The sequence below is a fragment of the Kryptolebias marmoratus genome, linkage group LG7, assembly GCF_001649575.2.
Source record: "Kryptolebias marmoratus isolate JLee-2015 linkage group LG7, ASM164957v2, whole genome shotgun sequence".
Lineage (NCBI taxonomy): Eukaryota > Metazoa > Chordata > Actinopteri > Cyprinodontiformes > Rivulidae > Kryptolebias > Kryptolebias marmoratus.
Window position 1 is genome coordinate 14682303 of NC_051436.1, and position 18905 is coordinate 14701207.

The following is an 18905-nucleotide window of genomic DNA, read 5'->3' on the forward strand; positions in this document are numbered from 1 at the left end:
TATATGATAAGAAGTACAGGTTTTCACTGGATAAAACAGTTTCTATAAGAACTTCAGAATAGTTTCCGTGAGTTTTCCTTTTCAACTTGATGCTTTAAGCAGCTGGAGTCTTTAGTAGGGAAATTCACAATTATTATTTAAGTTATCATTAGTTATACATGTCAGCTTTTTAAAATGTATTTATTTACTGTGATTTAGATTTTCTGTCAGGTTGATCTGATGAGGTTTTATTCTTTATTGTAGTTCTCAGTACTCTCTTCTGTGGACAGGCTCAAGGTGAGAAACAGTTTTCATTTCCTGTTTTTGTCTCAATGTACAATATAATATTTACAGTATTAATGTACAGTGTCATTACTTTTTATACTTAATTTAATTTGATCTTATATATTGGTCCAACATATTTAAATGACCAGATTAAGAAACCATCTGTGTAACCAGAGCTGTTGATTCACTTTAGGGGCAAAATCTGTCCTTATCAAATATTAAATTGTCTTTGAATTGGTTTTCTTTGCACGTTTGCAACTAGTCTGTGTTTGTGTCTAGTTACCATAAAATCCCTAAAGGAATGCTCATTGCCCATCTTTTCTCATGCCAGAGATTTGACTAAAATCATGTTATGCTATAAAGGAACAGAGTTAAAGCTGTTTTGGTCAAAGGTTTTAAATTACATTATGCATAATCTAATGTAATATTGGGAGATATTTTGCAAACAAAGACAAATGAAGACACACACACACACAAACAAAGGTATAAACATTGAAACAATTAATTATAAAATTTGTTTTTTAGTGCAAATTGTTTCACTTATTTATTAGCATGTCTTCTGGCTGCTACAGTATGTTATTTCACTTCTGGGAGTTACCATTTTTATAATTTCTCCAACAATATATTTGAGTCAAGACGGTAATGTGTTGTTAAGCTGCTGGAATGCCATGAACCTCAGGTATACTGTAAGTTATGTTCACTTTTACCTATTTTCAGAAATGTTCTAGAAAACTAAAACTAGAACGTAACAATTCAGAGATTGTGGTTGAAGAATTTTAATCAAAGGAATAAATCTAGAAAACTTCTTCCAAATCAATTGAAAAAGAATAAAGTAAAGGTAACAATTTACAGATCCCACACCTCCATTCAGCTGCTGCCCAATGTCACTTATAAATGCAGATCTTAAAATCATCTGCTAGACATTGGCCATAAGGCATGAAAAAAAACCCCATCATAATATACATCCTGACCAGACTGGATTTTTAAAGAAATCGTTATACAGATTATACAGAAGACTGTCATTGAAGCGTTTCATTAAATGCAGAGGTTTATGACAAGGTTAACTGGAAATTTGTATTTGCCACCCTAAATAATTTTTTTTTTTATTCATAAAAATAAAAGATTTTGCTGTGTATTTTATTTTAAATAATGTTTCTATCAGTCTCCAAACTGAATATTGTTTCTGTGAACAGTTTCCATTAAACCCTCTGTGATCCTGAAACCTGACTGGCCTCAGATATTCAGAGGTGAGACAGTCACTCTCAGCTGTCAGATCCAGGGAGGAAGAGGAACTCGGTGGACGTATGAATGGAGACCAACCAACAGAAACCCTCCAACATCCAAAGAATACAGGATCCAACCAGCTGATGATGCCTCCTACAGCTGTCGGGCTACAAGAGACTACCAGCTGACAGGATGGAGTGATGTCTTCAGACTCAAAGTGATACGTGAGTCAGGTTGTCATCCATTCAGACTGAAATGAGTAAACAGCAGTCAGGAGTAAATTTATGAATATTTAAAAGAAAGAAAATAAAATTTTGTAAATTATCTCTGTTCACATTTGTATTTGTCATTATGATAGAACGGTCATGTTATAAATGTCATCATTTCAGCTGCTTTCAACAACAGTTTAGTTTATTTGTTTGTTCTTCAAACTCTACAGCAGATGAACCCAGAGCCTCAGTGAGAGCAGATAAAACAATCATACCAGCAGGAGGCAGAATAACACTGAGCTGCTCTGTGGACACATCTGATGGTTGGAGCTTTGACTGGTTCAGACAGGAGTCAAAAGATCAGTACAGAAACTACATTAAATCAGGAAAAGTCTTCATCATCTCAGAGGGAGGTCTGTACAGCTGCAGAGGAGGAAGAGGAGATCCAGTTTTCTACACACAAAACAGCACTGAAGTCATTGTTCAGAAAACTGGTGAGTTTAGTTATTTATTTAGAAAAAAAAAACCTTTAGAAGTCTTTAATTTTTTTTCTGTGTGTTAAAACATGTTTTAGTTTGACTGACATTAATAAACCTCAGTAAACCAGTGATTTTCTGACTGTAGCTCCATCTGATGAGACCTCAAAGCAGAACATTTGTTCCTGTTCATGTTTTATCTTAATTTTACATTGTGACTCTATATGGTAATGTTCTATGAGAAAGAGTCAATAACACATGTGTCTGTTTGATAAAACTTGTTTCTTTGTATCATTTTCATTTATATATTTTCTATTTTAACACTTTCACCCACTAACTGTTCAATAAACCCAATTGAATTAGTCAGAAACTAAACAAACATCATGTTGTTTCTTTATGTGTTAATATTCAGTTGTCTTTTTTCATAGTAGCTTTTCTGTTTCTGTTATTGTTTATTAATAACAATAAAAGTTTTTTTGTGTATTTTTTTTTAAATATTGTTTGACTCAAACTCCAAACTAAATATTGTTTCTGTGAACAGTTTCCATTAAACCCACCTTGACTCTGCAACCCAACTGGACTCAGATATTTAGAGGTGAGACAGTCACTCTCAGCTGTCAGATCCAAGGAGGAGGAGGAACTCAGTGGATGTATGAATGGAGACCAACCAACAGAAACCCTCCAACATCCAGTGAATACAGGATTAACGGAGTTACTGAGTCCCACAGAGAATACAGCTGCAGAGGCAAAAATGACAGCTTTTCTTTCTCAGAGTGGAGTAATTTTATCACAGTAACTGTGTCCAGTAAGTTAGTCAATTTTTAAAAAATATATAAATATATAAATATTTTTTCTTCACCATAAGAAAAACCCTTTAGGAGTTAAGAGTTTTCTTGTTTACCTGATCTCAAAAACTGAAAAAAAAAAACACTTTTACTCTAGATAACAATCATAAAAAAAGCAAAAAAATCATTAATTTTTATACGCTGTAATTAATTTAGATAAGGTTTAAAATGTTAAACCCATCTAAGCTACTTTTTTCTTGACAGCTACTAAAGGAAAAAGATGGATTCAATAATAATATTTTTAAATAAGTATAATAATATTTAATAATAATCAAATAATTATTCCAATCAGATTGACAAAACATCAGTAAGATGCCTTAAACATTAAATAAGTTTTGAGAAAAGACATCAGAACAAAATGAAAACTACTTCAAACTCTTTCCCTGATTTTACTGTTGAGCTTTTTGTATGTTGTGTCATGTATGACTGTTTTATAGATATTGTCTGTAAAACAAATTGCTTGAAGGGGATAATAAAGATTCTTGGACTAGTGATAAACAGTGTTTAATGTTAGGAGCTTAGATAAAGTGAAGCTTGGTTTACTCTCAGACGATCTCTGTCCAACAGGTAGACCTCAGCCTGTCCTCTCTGTGTCTCCATCATGGCTGAGTCCTGGAGCCTCAGTAACTCTGAGCTGTGAGGTTAAACCTCCGTCTGCAGGATGGAGGTTCTTCTGGTATAAAGCTGTTCCCAAACCATCCAGCAGCTCCCATAACTATGAGCTGCTGCCTGGAAGCTCCAACACGACACAACAGAACTCCTACATCATTCATGGACAGAAACACACAGCAGGATATGTGTGCAGAGCAGGAAGAGGAGAACCAGAGTTTTCCTCTGATTACAGTGAACCAAGTTTTGTTTGGTCTGAAGGTCAGTTTTGTTTCTATGCTCTCAGTGAGTTGAAGTTATTGTTTCTCTTACACTCAGTGGTGTAATCTGCAAGCAAAATAACATTTTCAACTAGTTATAGGACCACATTTTTAACTTACATAAAAGATAAATTTGTATGCATAATAACCACAATAGTACAAAAATATAGGTTACTTTAGATTTTTATTGTTATATTTTTGAAACTGGTTTTATTAATTATCTTTCTGTTTTTAACTGATTGGACAAAGGCACTTTTAATATTATCCTTTAATGTTTCTTTCCCTGGCTCAAGTCTCATTACATGTTGTTTTTTCCTCAGCTTTTCCTCCAGCAGCGTCTCTCAGAGTGAATCCTGACAGAGTTCAACACTTCAGATCTGAGTCTGTCTCACTGAGCTGTGAAGGAAACTCTGCTGAGTGGAGAGTGAAGAGGTNGAGAGCTGAGTTAAAAGGCGAAGCTCTCGATTTACCGGTCGATCTACGTTCCTACCCTCATCTATGGTCACGAGCTTTGGGTAGTGACCGAAAGAATCAGACTGCAGATACAAGCGGCTGAAATGAGTTTCCTCCGCAGGGTGTCTGGGCTCTCCCTTAGAGATAGGGTGAGAAGCTCGGTCATCCGAGAGGGACTCAGAGTAGAGCCGCTGCTCCTCCATGTCGAGAGGAGCCAGTTGAGGTGGCTCGGGCATCTGGTGAGGATGCCTCCTGGACGCCTCCCTGGTGAGGTGTTCGGGGCACGTCCCACCGGGAGGAGGCCCAGAGGAGGACTCAGGACACGCTGGAGGAACTATTGCCCCTTTTCCACTGGCTCCATTTCAGAAGTCCCGTTCTACTCTGCTCGGCTCTATAAAAAATACACCGGCCAGTTTGGTCGGTAGCGGAAGAACAGCTCCTTGTGTTGCGGGGGGCGGGGCTGCGTGTGTGTGTGTGGGGTGTGCTACCGAAACTTGCCGCCCTTTGTGTAAACAACGGAAGAGCTATGGACAACACTGGCCCTGTGTTGTTGCTGTTTTTTAAACTTATGGGGATTCTCCTGAGACTTCAGGAAGAGAGGCGCAGTGGAAGAAATGCTCTGGATGCCGCGATTGTTGCGCAGAGTAGGACAGCTGTTATCCACCGGAGATTTCAGGCTTTAAAGCGCCTTCTGCTGGGGGACAGACGGCACAAACGTTGCAGGGTAAGCTAACGCTGTTGTTTATATTCCTACCGTTCGAGCTTTATGCTTGCATCTGGTCACACCCATGACCAATGAGTGAACAGGAGCTAAGCTTGCGCCACCCACGAAGCAGGGCTGGCCCGGCTGGCCCTACTCCGAAGCAGGGACCAAAAAAGCAGGGGCCGACCTTGAAAAAATGCCGGTGGAAACCTGCGCAAAGGAAGCCGAGTAGAGTGGAGCCAGGACCTTTAGAGCTGGTAGAAAAAGGGCATATGTTTCTCGGCTGGCCTGGAAACTCCTTGGTATTCCCCCGGAGGAGCTGGCCCAAGTGGCTGAGGAGAGGGAAGTCTGAGCATCCCTGCTTAGGCTGCGACAGCGGGTAAGCAGAAGAAGATGGATGGATTTATTTATTCAAGAATATTTGCATATGTCCTCTCAGGTGGCAGCATATGTTATGAGACTTTTTACAAATGAAATACTGTATACTATAACATAAATATATTTTAAAATATTTTCACACTGCTTAACTGAATGCATAAACGTAGATCTGTACATGCAAATCTCATCTCACTAGGTGAAACTATGTTTTTTGCATCTAAACATTTTTTTTATGTTTTTGTCAAGATTTATTGTGATTAGTGGTTTACAAAACCTGGAGATAAACAGCATTTAATGTTAAGAGCTTAGATAAAGTGAAGCTTGGTTTACTCTCAGACGATCTCTGTCCAACAGGTAGACCTCAGCCTGTCCTCTCTGTGTCTCCATCATGGCTGAGTCCTGGAGCCTCAGTAACTCTGAGCTGTGAGGTTAAACCTCCGTCTGCAGGATGGAGGTTCTTCTGGTATAAAGCTGTTCCCAAACCATCCAGCAGCTCCCATAACTATGAGCTGCTGCCTGGAAGCTCCAACACGACACAACAGAACTCCTACATCATTCATGGACAGAAACACACAGCAGGATATGTGTGCAGAGCAGGAAGAGGAGAACCAGAGTTTTCCTCTGATTACAGTGAACCAAGTTTTGTTTGGTCTGAAGGTCAGTTTTGTTTCTATGCTCTCAGTGAGTTGAAGTTATTGTTTCTCTTACACTCAGTGGTGTAATCTGCAAGCAAAATAACATTTTCAACTAGTTATAGGACCACATTTTTAACTTACATAAAAGATAAATTTGTATGCATAATAACCACAATAGTACAAAAATATAGGTTACTTTAGATTTTTATTGTTATATTTTTGAAACTGGTTTTATTAATTATCTTTCTGTTTTTAACTGATTGGACAAAGGCACTTTTAATATTATCCTTTAATGTTTCTTTCCCTGGCTCAAGTCTCATTACATGTTGTTTTTTCCTCAGCTTTTCCTCCAGCAGCGTCTCTCAGAGTGAATCCTGACAGAGTTCAACACTTCAGATCTGAGTCTGTCTCACTGAGCTGTGAAGGAAACTCTGCTGAGTGGAGAGTGAAGAGGTTTACAGAAACACATCACCTGTCTGACTTTTACTGCTCCTCCTGGGGAACAATGCCTGGATCCTCATGTACCATAAAGCTTTACTGGTTTGATAGTGGTGTGTTCTGGTGTGAGTCTGGATCAGGAGAGTTCAGCAATGCAGTCAACATCACTGTACAGGGTATGTTATCATTTTATATTTTTCTTTCTCTTGTTCTTGTAATTAATTTTCAGTGTTGTGTTTTATGTTTATTGTTGTAAAATAGCTTTTTAAAAGATATTCTCCAGCTGACTGCTGACTGAAACCGTTTTCCAGATAAAGATGATGGGATCATCCTGGAGAGCCCCGTCCATCCTGTGACTGAGGGAGATCCTGTTACTCTGAGCTGCAGAACCAAACAACAAAAACTACTTTCCAATGTGTCTTTCTATCACAACAACACACTTCTCCAGAATGATGGCAGAGAGGAGCTGAAGATCTCTGCAGTGTCAAAGTCAGATGAAGGTTTCTACAGGTGTGAACATTCAGGACAGGAGTCACCACAGAGCTGGATGTCAGTTCAAGGTGAGGAGGATAAAAAACATTTGTGTTTTTGTTTAGTAAATTGTTTTATTTTGTGTGAGAGGGACAAAGTAAACTCTAAGTTCATGTTTTATCAATTGTTGTCTGTACAAACTTGAAGTAATTTTTTTCTGGAAATACATATTGATGTCATAAAATTAGCATTTTTATTGTTTATAAATTTACAGCAGCTGTATCCAGTCCTGTCAGCTCTTTATTTCTTGTGCTGCTGATTGTTGGACCAGTTATTGGAGTCATTCTCATTATTCTCCTGATCTTATTGTGGCGCTGCAGACAGTCCAAAGGTGAGAGCTTATTTCTTCTAACCCTGGATCAGATCGTTGAATCAGGAACTCTTTAATAAATCAAATAAATATCTTTTTCACAGGTGTATCAGGCATCAGGTCAGTGTAACACATTCTCTGCCTCTCTCTCACATCAAGTTTCAGTATTCTTTTGTCTAAAAGTTACTGTTTATTATGTTTTAGGTCAAAATCGTTCGAGAGCAGAAGTCAGAGCTCCACAAATCGTGGATTCAACCAGGCTGAAAGTCAGAGTTCTGCTTTTCAGGGTCTGATCAGAAATTCATCTCATTTTATTATTTACTATTTTAATTTTCCTAGTTGGTTTGTATCTGTCTGATTTGAAAACAAAATTAGAGCCAAAATTCACAAGAGCTGAACTTGTTATACTTGACAAAACAACTTCATCTGCTAGTCTGAGTTAGCAAAGCAACATCAAAACCTCGCTGTAGTATCTGTTAACGCTGAGTGGAGTTTTGGGTTTTGTCAAGCCAGGTTTCAGAATAAAAGCCCAGCTTTGTTAAACTTGATTCCTAATATAAATAAAAGAAAAAACATAAAAAACAATATCAAATGAATAAGAAGTAGGGCCAACAAACCATTGTTTGCTTTATTGTTTAAAGTTGTAATTGTTTTATCTATTTACACTGATATAACTATCTAATACTGTTTTTATTTACCGTAGAAAATGTTGCTCTCTATGAGTCGATCAAACCCTCTGAAGCAGCTGGAAATGGTGAAGTATCTCCTCAGAGGCTGTTTGAGATACTGCAACTGTGATTGATGGTCTCTGATAATAAATAACTGATGTAAAATGCTGGAATGTTTCAGGTGCTGATGAATCCGGAGATGTTACATATGCTGTCATTGTACTGAAGAACCTTGGAAAAAACAGTGAGTTCCAAACACAAACATGTAAAAAGTACAACCCCGATTCCAATGAAGCTTGAATAATTCTTTTCAATCTATATTCAACTGAATACACTACAAAGACAAGATATTTAATGTTCAAATGGATTAACTTTATTGTTTTTGTTTTTTTCAAATATTCACTCGTTTTGAAATTGATGCCTGCAACACATTCCAAAAAAGCTGGGACAGGGGCAAGTTCACCACTGTGTTACATCACCTTCCCTTTTAACAACACTCAATAAATGTTTGGGAACTGAAGACTAGTTGTTGAAGCTTTCTAGGTGGGATTCTTTCCATTCTTGTTTGATGTACAACTTCAGGTGGTCAACAGTCCAGAGTCTACAAGGATTTGCAAATCATCATATAACTTAATGAGGTTGTTGTTAGGATCTGGGTTTTTGTATTCAGTTTGTCTTCATGTTTCAATTTGAGTTTATTGTTTATTTTATTCAGTTATCTTCTTCCTTGTGTCTTTGTTCCCTGTGCCTCAGCCATCATTCACTTCTCCTCAGTCTATCTCTCGTTCTCCTTCCACGCCCATCTCCACCTGCCTGCAATTGTCATCACTCTCTTGCGCCCACTTACCTCGTTACCCTTTGTGTTTAAAACCCGGTCACGTTCCCTACCTCTCTGCTGGTTCATTGTTGTATTCTTGCCTCCCTGATGTGTTGTCCTTCTGGTTGTTCGTGCCTTGTTGCCCCCATGCTCTGTTTGGGTTTCGTCTTGTCTCAGGTCTGTTTATGAGAGTTTAAGTGAGTGTTTTTGTATTTAGTTTGTTTTGCTGCCCCGTCAGCTCTTTGTTTTTGTTCCTCAATAAATTAGTTTCTTTTCTTTAAAATACGAGTCTGCATACTGGCTTCGCCTCCTTCACCCCACTTCATGACAGTTGTACTGCAAAACGAGATTTTTCACTTGTCTATGTTGAGCTGAAAGTCAGATTTTAGTTTCGCAATGGAGGATCTATTTAAGACTAACTAAATCACCATGGTAACAGAAGCTTAACTCATTACCTGCTCATGAGCAGGTTATGAGTTCAGTTTCCATTAACTGTGATTAACAACTCAGTCACTGATTCTTGTTTTAATGATTTCCTTGATAGAACAATCAAACTAACAACATTTAATGATTTCATTGTTCTGTGCAGCGTATCATCAGAACCACCATCATAGTTCCTGTAATTTCTTTGTGAAGGTTTAGCTTTGTTAACCCAGGCTAAGGGAAGAAAGGCCTGCTTTTTTGAACTTGCTTTGTTCTATATCTCTCATGTCTTTTGTTGATGATCTCAACAGGAAGGCCTCATAAACGAGAGGAGACCGTTATTTACTCTGAGGTGAAAACAAGAAGTACAGGTACGTTACATTACACCTCAGATAATCATCTGCCTTGGTTGGCATCTAGAGTGGAAATTAAAGTCTTAACACCCCTGTTAAAATGTTAGGTTTTTGTGATATGAAGAAAAATGAAACCACAATCAGTTAAAATCTTTTTTCACTTTCTAGTGACATTTATCCTGTACAACTCCCACTAACTAAAAAGACCTGTCTCCAAGAAAAATATAAATAATTCAAAGTTGCATTACATACACACTAGACAGAAACGGTCAGATCAGACACACATCTGAGGACCTTTAGAGTTTTTGTGCTTGATGACAAAACAAACCTGATAAAGTTGTGTTTTTCTGATCTGAACAGCTAGCTTCAACATCTGTAGATTCTCATTCAGATCACAGCTGTGTTGAACAAATGTGTCTTGAGATCTGGTGTCTGTTTCAGGTTTCACTCCAACATACGCCGAGATCAACCATCGGATCAAAGGAAAAGCTAATGGTCAAAAGAAAGGTAAAGTCTTCATTAACCTATAATATATCAGTATTTGCAATGACCAAATCCTCTCTACATTCACAGCAAAATTGAGACCTGCAGCAACAGATACAGCAATAATTGCAATTTCATTGCAAGTTTGTAGAGGTGCAAATAAGCGTGTTTCTGATTCTCTTAATAATCCAAAGGTTGCTGTGTTCTTGAACTGTTGTTAAAAAATTCCACTGGATTTTACCAGTGGCATTAATCCTGTTTTCAAAAACATGTTCACCCTAAATCATTGACCTTATTTGGCGTTATCAGATCAAAATTCTCACAAACTGAAGAAAGTTTCCTAATTCTCAATGGCTCCATAGAAGCTATTCCAAAAATCCAATAAAGTGAAAATAGCAGATTCAGAGCAACACACAGCCAAACTCTCCTCTCCTCCATTCTGCATGAATGCAGATCTGTTGCAAGTTTCATTTTCTGAAAAACACAGTTTGGCACCTAACTCCCATATGACACAGCAGCTGTATCGTCCACATGTTTTTTTTTTTCTTAAAGCAATACACGCACCGATACAGGGTTTCCATCTTTGATCTCAATACACTCACGGACACGTCGGTGTTGCTGGACCCATCACTAATAAACAGGTATCTGGAACTGTTCATCATTCCATCCATCTCGACTAAACCCCACCTCTAGCTGAAGAAAAGCAACCCCTCTGCATGATGCTGCCACTACCATGCTTTGCTGTGGGGATGGTGTTCTTTTGCTGATCCAAGGTCTTGTTTCTGCACCAAACACCTGTCAGAATTGTGGCTGAAAAGTTCATCTTTGGGTCCATCAGACCAGAGCAAATTTTCCCACATGTTTTTGGAAGACCTGATGTTTATATTTTTAGCTATGTTTAGTTGAGCCTGAATGCTTTGCTTTGTAAAAAAAACAAAACAATAAAAAAGCCTCTCTACTCCAGAGTTGTGTGGGGAACACAGGAGATTGATGTCACATGTAGTACACAATCAGTTCTCAGAAGTTCCTGCAGCTCCTTCGGTGTTACTGAAGGCCTCTTGAAAGCTTCTCTAAATTATTAGTTTAATAAGGGTGTGTACACTTATGCAACCAGCCTTTTGCACCATTTTGTTTTATTTTTACCTGCAACATATTTTTTAAGTTGACATGCACATGTTAAATGTCACAGTAAAGGTGGAACACGTTTTGAAATTATTCATCATCGTTTATTCTTTACACCTCAAAAACGTGACATTTTAAAAAGTGGGACCTTTTGGATCCACACATACACACCAGACGGAAACCGTCAGATCAGACACACATCTGAGGACTTTTAGAGTTTCTGTGCTTGATGACAAAACAAACCTGATAAAGTTATATTTGTCTGATCTGAACAGCTAGCTTCAACATCTGTAGATTCTCATTCAGATCACAGCTGTGTTGAACAAATGTGTCCTGAGATCTGGTGTCTGTTTTAGGTTTCGCTCCAACATACGCCGAGATCAACCATCGGATCAAAGGAAAAGCTAATGGTCAAAAGAAAGGTAAAGTCTTCATTAACCTGTAAAATGTCAGTATTTGCAATTATAATAAAACCAAACCTCTTCATTTACAGAAAAATTGAGTCCTGCAACAACAGATACAGTCGTTTATTCTGAAATCCGATCAAGAGCAACTCTGGATAAAGATGTAACCATGTAGCTGAGAGTTGTGGTTTATTCTGCAGTTTAGTCCAAGAGTTAAAACTTCTTTACTGCTTGAATAACTCCACATTAATTATGTTTCTGGTATAAGTCTGTGACAGGAGCTGCCTTAACAAACCAAAGAGAAACATTTGTTGAAATGTGTGGAATAAAAAATCAGACATGCTGAGAAGTTTGTAAAAATGTGATGATGTAAAGTTTTAAAGTTTTCTCTTTTGGCAGAAATCAGAAGCTATTCACTGACTACTACTGAACCTGTCTATAATAACTGATTATAATTGGCTACATCTGAATGTATACTGTACCAGAATGTAGCAATAGGTAAAAGTGGAAAATCTGTTTTGGTTTTTATAGTAAGTTAAGTTCCTCTGTGAACAACATCTGTGTCCTTGTATTTTTAAATTAGCAGTAAATCATACAAATCATCCAGTGTATTTTATTGATCTTGGGTGTTTCATTCATTCATGATATATCTTTCTGACCCAATAATGCTTTCATAGGTTTTGTTTTAGCTGTGAGCTTTCAGTTGTGTTTTTACTAACTTGTATTGTTTTTGTTTTATATCTGTTAAAACATTTTTACAGCTGCTGTGTTTGCCATTACATTACTCTGCTAATAAAATTTAAGACGGTCACAGTTTTTATCATTTTTCCACAGTTTAAACAGATAATCAAAATGTCATTAATTTGTGTTAAAATAATCATTTAATTAAGGGGCCAGCATTCCTTGAAGAATGCATATCAGAAACCACCTTTTACATCAGTTTTAAACAAGAATCGTCTTGCGATTAAAAATGGATGAAGTTATAGCTATTTGGGGTAAACCTTGTAAATGATATTACGCTCAATCTCATGTGAATATAGATAGATTCTAAAAGATGTATAGATCTTGCAAGATGAGAGGAAGGGAGCAAACTCAGAGAGCTCTGCTGCTTAGAAATGACATTTACCACTAAGAACAATGAACAAACAAACAAAAAAAAACAATCCATGTGTAAACAATGTGCCTCAGTATAAATCTGCTCTTCAGTTCCTCTCTTCATTCACAGCAGAGCAGCAGAAGCAGCAGTTTATTCTGAAGTCAGCTCTGGATGATGCTGCTGCCATGTAGCTGCATGCTGTGGTGCTTTATTCTGCAGGTTATTACAGGAGGTTCAACTCACAACAACATTTCCTCAGAGTTTTGAAACAAAGCCACTGGATTTCTTTTCTGTTAGTTGAAGACATTACACTCCTCACCCGACAAGCAAAGTTATGCTTTTAAAGTGCAGAGAGTTGTTCTGTTATATTCAAGCTGAACTGGTGTAAATTATTCTCCCTCTACTCCCTTTGGAGGCTCATTAGGGTCTTTGCTTGCCCTAATATCTACATTCTACATGAGCAGAAACAGTCAAATCAGACACACATCTAAGGCCATTTAGGGTTCAATTGTTTATTGATATATGACTTGATAACGTGCAAATAAGGTTCATTAGCACTATTAATGATTGTTTAAAAGTCAAATGTTTTGGACTAATCAATTTTTCACAGAAAAGTAGAGTTGTGCAGCAACAGGACAAAGGTGCTGTCATATGCCTGTATGCTGTTACTCTTAGTTAAATTCCCCCCCTCCCCCCCNCCCCACACACACACACACATGTATATGCAATATACTTGTCACTTTATAGGGGGGGAATGTTTATGCAGTCAATGATTTTCCATTACATATTTTTATTTTAACGGCATTACTTTGTAGAACTTTAATTTTACGCTGACATTGATGAGTGTTTATTTGAATGTTTTGTTTTTTGTGAAAAAAGTCAGATAATGACACATTGGTCACTGTGGTTTTGACGAAGAAATAAATAACTGCCATCTTTTGTTGAACCAGGGGAAAACAAAACAAACATAATTCATATTGTTTTACAAATTTCAGAGCTTTTTTTTTTTAAAAAAAAGGGGGGTGAGGGGTTATTGATGTGGAAACATAAACTTTCTTTTTATGTCTTATCTTGCACCATTAATGACGTGCCTTATTTTATCAGATCTCAGGTCTGAATGTGGGTTTTCTCTGTGTTGTTACTCTTCATGTATAAAGAGATAAAGTAGACTTGGCCTGTCATCTCTTTTCTGAGGCTGTATAACTAAATATTATGTTGACAGATTGCAACAAATGTTGCTTCATGTGGGTGTGGTTAAATTTGATTTTGCATTATTAATAAAAAAAACAAACATTTACATGTGATTAACCATCACCTGGCACTTTATTAGGTTCACCTTGATAGTTCCAGGTTTGTCCCTCTCTGTCTTCAGAATCGCCTGAATTCTTATTTTTATTTTATTGTCATTGTTGGACAGAAACTTTGTATCAAACAACACAACTTTCAGGAAATCAATTTTCTTTCTTTATTTATTTTTAATAAACTCTGTGCTCACAATTTCACATGCTCTTTTTGAAGCAATTAATTGGTTAGAGACAAACACTTTGCTGCAGAGACTTCCTGTCAGTTTCACTGCAGTTACTGTTTCAGATCTGATGTAGATTGTTGGACACTCTCAGCAGTCTTTTGATTAAATGTGGTGAGGGGGTTTCGGGGGTGGAAGGGTTTGTCACACGCTTCAACCTTCTAAAGGGCCTTGGAAATCCATTATTACCCACCTCCTGACTTCAACGTTTCAACAATCTTTTCTCTGAGCTGAATAAGAAAAGTTACTTTAAAGGGGGTGAATATTTATTCAGTCACTTATTTTACATTACATATTTTTATTTCAATGGCATTACTTTGTAGAAATTTGCTTTTACTCTGATACTGATGAATGTTTATTTGAACATTTTGTGTTGTTTGTTTTTGTAAAAAAGTCAAATTAGTCATTGTCATTTTAATAAAAAATAATTGCCATCTTTTTGTATTTCATAAAACCATCATTTTTGTACCAAGGTGGATCAAAACAAACATAATTTTTGTTGTCTTAAAAATTTTAGAGCTTCTTTTTAAAAAAAAAGAAAGAAAGAAAGCCTCATTGAAGTGGAAACAACTCTTTCTTTGTCAGTCTTATCTTGCTCCGCTTATGACGGGTCTTGTTTTATCAGATCTCATATCTCAGACCTAAATGTGGGTTTTCTTGGTGTTGTCACTCTTCGTGTCTAAAGAGACAATGTAGAGTTGGCCTATCATCTTGTTCCGAAGCCCTCAAACCTAGTACTGTGTCGACAAAATGCAACAATCGCTGGTGTAGATTTTCAGTCATTCAGGACATAATCAATCTAACAAAAGTTAAAAAAAAACAAAACAATTGGACTTCTGTTCTGTAGTTGTTTTGTTCTCATCCGAGGAGCTTCACTAAGTGTGGAGTTCAAGCTTTTAAAGTGAGATGTTATTTAAGCTAAGTTCACGTGCAGATTACACTCACTCTCCTTATAATAGAGGCTTGTTTAGGGCCTTTGTTTGCCTGACTCACAAGTGGGCCACGTGAATGAACGTGTTGTTTAGAATGAAACTGACTATCAGCCTTAATGCTCCATTGTAGGTTTTTGACAGCATTGGGCTAAACATCTCCTCACGAAGACAGAAGGGAAGAAAAAGAAACAGAATCATATTAAAAAACCTCTCAAAACATGTATATCCTAACTGTGTGTTTGTCAAGTCAGAGATGAAATCTAAAAACACCACTGAACAGAATAAGGAGAAGAACAAACACAAAAACATTGTCATCCTTTATGTTGCTGGAGTAGCTGAGAAACTTAGAAGGATTTTATTCATATACAGCGTCCCGGTACATTTCAAACCCAACAGGAGTCAGACAGAGGCTGGTCAAAACACACAAACACATCTGAGCAGAGTGGCGTCTGCAGTCAGTGCAGCGAGGAATGTCCAGAACTCCATATTAGAGAAACCAAACAGCTTCTCCCCAGACGCATGGCTCAACACAAGAGAGCAGCTCTTCAGGACAAGACTCAGTTGTTCACCTACACCTCAAGGATAAGGGACACTCTTTCAAAAACCAAAATGTTTATATTTTGGACCGTGAAGACAAATGATTTGTGAGGGAGGTGAAGGGAGCCATTGACATAAAATAAAAATAAGCCCAACTACACAAAGATTGATTTGGCAAAAAGAAAAAAAAAGTATGATTAGCCGGGTTGAAGAATATCCAAGTGACCATTTTAGTGTTTTTAGATATGCATGTACCAAAAGAAGAGCAACACATTTTTTTTATTATTATTTTAACAACATGAGAAAGGACAAACTTTCTTGTCTAAGCCTTTTTATCACAACTGCCAATATGTACATATTCATGAAACATTTCTCCTAATGATAATTATTGCAATACCTATTTAAGCTCACCATTGAGCATAGGCACAGACTTTTGCACATAAAACAAACTATAGGTTTGCAGTAAACAGGAAATGTAACCATGATTAAAACCTGCTGTGGTCAAGCTGCTGCAGGAGTGTCAACGTGAAAACAAACATACTGACATAGGTTTCAGATGTACTGAATATAATAAAAATAGAAAGACTGAAATTAAGATTTATTGATATAAACATGGAAATCTGTCTGAAGGAAATGACTGTAGATGTAAAATACTCCAAGCTTAACTGTTACACAAACAAGAGGTGATCAGATAAATCTACAAACTATTTGTTTTGAGAAAAAGAAGATGTAGCTGAGCATTTTATTAATTTTACATAAGAAAAAAGCAGAAAATAATTTTCAGAAAAGTCCAATTGTAATACATTCACAACTACTTAAATCTCCTTAGATGCAGAGAACACTTCCTGCAACAATAAATGCTGTTTTTTTGGTAAATATCTTTAGACCCAACACAGATCTTTTTATGTAACACAAGCTCATATGTTTCTACAGTAAAATACAAACCTTACCATGTCTAACAAAACAGCTGTAGTCAAAGTTGCTGCCACATTGTGTATTTAAAAAGGAAGAAAGCACAAACTGTGGTAGTCTGAAAAATGTGGGTCTTAAAATATAGCTTTTTCTTCTTCGTCATTCTGGTTAAAACAAAGCAGCAGAGGTTCTGATCATCTCTGCAGCAGCTCTGAATGTGAGGATGAAGCACACTGCAGGAGGGTTTCAGTACATCACTTAGATTCAGTTTGCACATTAGAGAAAATGTTTTATCGTAGCGAGAATTACAGTGTCATAAGTTTGAGTTTTTTCTTTTTTTTATCAACAAAAGTCTTTGAGCAGCTAATGTCTTGGTTCAGTTTAGAGTGGAAAAAATACACATTGCATATGTATTTTTTAGTAATTCAAATAATAAACAGCAAGTTTACTCAGTTAGGATTGATGGAAACATGTCCTGGTTTCATTTATTTAACTGCCCATGAGAGGACGGGCATTCACCTTAGCCTAGGCTGTCAAAATGATAGAATGACATATGTTGACATTAAACACTTGTCACATTGTTTAAAAAATAAATAAAAAAAGGTTTAGGTATAATTAAGTTGCAGAACACCAAAATGTCGTCTTCTTTTTCTTTTGGCTGTTCCCTTTTCAGGGGTTGACACAGCAATCCTCTTCCATTTACCTCTGTCTTCTGTGTCCTCTGTCCTCACTATAACTCCCTCCACGTCCTCTCTAACTGCATCCATATGTCTCCTCTTTGTCTTTTTCCTGGCAGCTGCATCTCTAACATCCTTCTACCAATATACCCATTGTCCCTCATAAATCTACATAGATCCAGACAACACTTCTAACAATAAATACTGCAACATTTAAAAAAATAATTTTTACACCTGACAGACATCTTCACACGAAACAAGATGTCTCTGCAGTGGACAGGAAATGAAAATGTCTCTGATAACTGCTGTGGTAAAAACTGCTGCTGCAGAGGGAGCTCTGTGTCAAAGGCTTGTACGTCTCCATCGTTATAGTTAAAGCAAAGTAGCTGAGTTTCTGATCAGCGCTGCAGCAGCTCTGAATGTGAGGATGGGACACGCTTTGCTCTGCATGATGGGGGTTTTCTGTAAGTACATCACTGACTTTCTGTTTGTAGATTAAAGAAAATAATTATAAATGATGAGAACTGCAGTGGATCACTGCTCTAAACTGTTTCTATCTATTAAAACAGTTTGTGAGCTTGAAAAGAGTAAATTATGTAAGCAAAAATAATTGTTTAAGCAGATTTGTTTTCAGTGAAGAAAAATGCATGCATATGTGTGTGTGTGTGTGTGTGTGGGGGGGGGGATTTTAGTTTTATTCAAAATCTTACACTTTTCCAGCTGAGAGTCCAACAACATAACACGTTGGACGAAACGTCTCTTCCTCCTTTTGTTGTTCAAAAAATCAGCAAGTAACCACTTGCACATTAGTTAACCATTGTTCACTTTAATTTCCCTAAGGTTCTCAAAATATTCTTCTCTGCACTTTTATTTAGTTTCAATCTGGAGCCAAAATTGTCATTTGCTTGAACCACTGATGTTTTCAGTTACTCATGTATTTATCTTTACACAGGTCAGATGGTTGAATAGCTTGTTATTCAACTTTTAAAATATTTAAATTAAATTTTCTTCTGAGTACCTCTAGGGATCCTGAGTACCACAGGTGGTATTTGAACCACAGTTTGAGAACCACAGTGTTGGCCTATTGCGAGTTTAGTTTTGTCTTTTCTGTCAGTTTGATAAAATCTGAAAAATGTTTTCTTCTTCCTTGTAGTGCTCAGTACACTCTTCTATGGACATGTTGATGGTAAGATACTGTTTTTGTCATTTATAACAGGTTGTGTTCTCACTTGAGATGAATGGTAGGTGTACAAATAACTAAGTGAGAAGTGTGTTGGTGCCAATCTTTAAGAACAAGGGTGATGTACAGAGTTGTAGCAACTACAGTGGAATTAATCTGATGAGCCACACAATGAAGATCTGGGAGAGCGTTGTGGAAGCTAGACTTAGACAAGAGGTGACTATATTTGAGCAGCAGTATGGTTTTATGCCAAGAAAGAGCACCACAGATGCCATCTTTGCTTTGAAGATGCTGATGGAGAAGTACAGAGAGGGTCAGAAAGAACTTCATTGTGTCTTTGTGGATTTAGAAAAAGCATAAGACAGGGTGCTGAGGGAGGAGCTGTGGTGTTGTATGAGGACATCTGGAGTGGCAGAGAAATATGTTAGACTGGTACAGGAC

The 18905-nt window shown here is 37.1% G+C and overlaps 1 protein-coding gene across 1 annotated transcript in view; it reads left to right on the forward strand.

Moving 5' to 3' along the window:
• LOC108242273 overlaps positions 1-12464 on the forward strand; it is a 31051-nt gene extending 18587 nt beyond the window's left edge. The window contains exons 4-19 of the mRNA XM_037976690.1: positions 1458-1712; positions 1928-2191; positions 2715-2978; positions 3586-3888; positions 4208-4319; positions 6510-6670; positions 6806-7054; positions 7240-7356; positions 7440-7455; positions 7540-7622; positions 8039-8089; positions 8185-8247; positions 9555-9614; positions 10038-10103; positions 11558-11623; positions 11695-12464. Coding sequence (XP_037832618.1) covers positions 1458-1712; positions 1928-2191; positions 2715-2978; positions 3586-3888; positions 4208-4319; positions 6510-6670; positions 6806-7054; positions 7240-7356; positions 7440-7455; positions 7540-7622; positions 8039-8089; positions 8185-8247; positions 9555-9614; positions 10038-10103; positions 11558-11623; positions 11695-11780 — 2216 coding nt within the window. The 3' untranslated portion in view covers positions 11781-12464. The remainder of the gene's footprint in view (positions 1-1457; positions 1713-1927; positions 2192-2714; positions 2979-3585; positions 3889-4207; positions 4320-6509; positions 6671-6805; positions 7055-7239; positions 7357-7439; positions 7456-7539; positions 7623-8038; positions 8090-8184; positions 8248-9554; positions 9615-10037; positions 10104-11557; positions 11624-11694) is intronic.
• The last annotated feature ends 6441 nt before the right edge of the window (positions 12465-18905 follow it).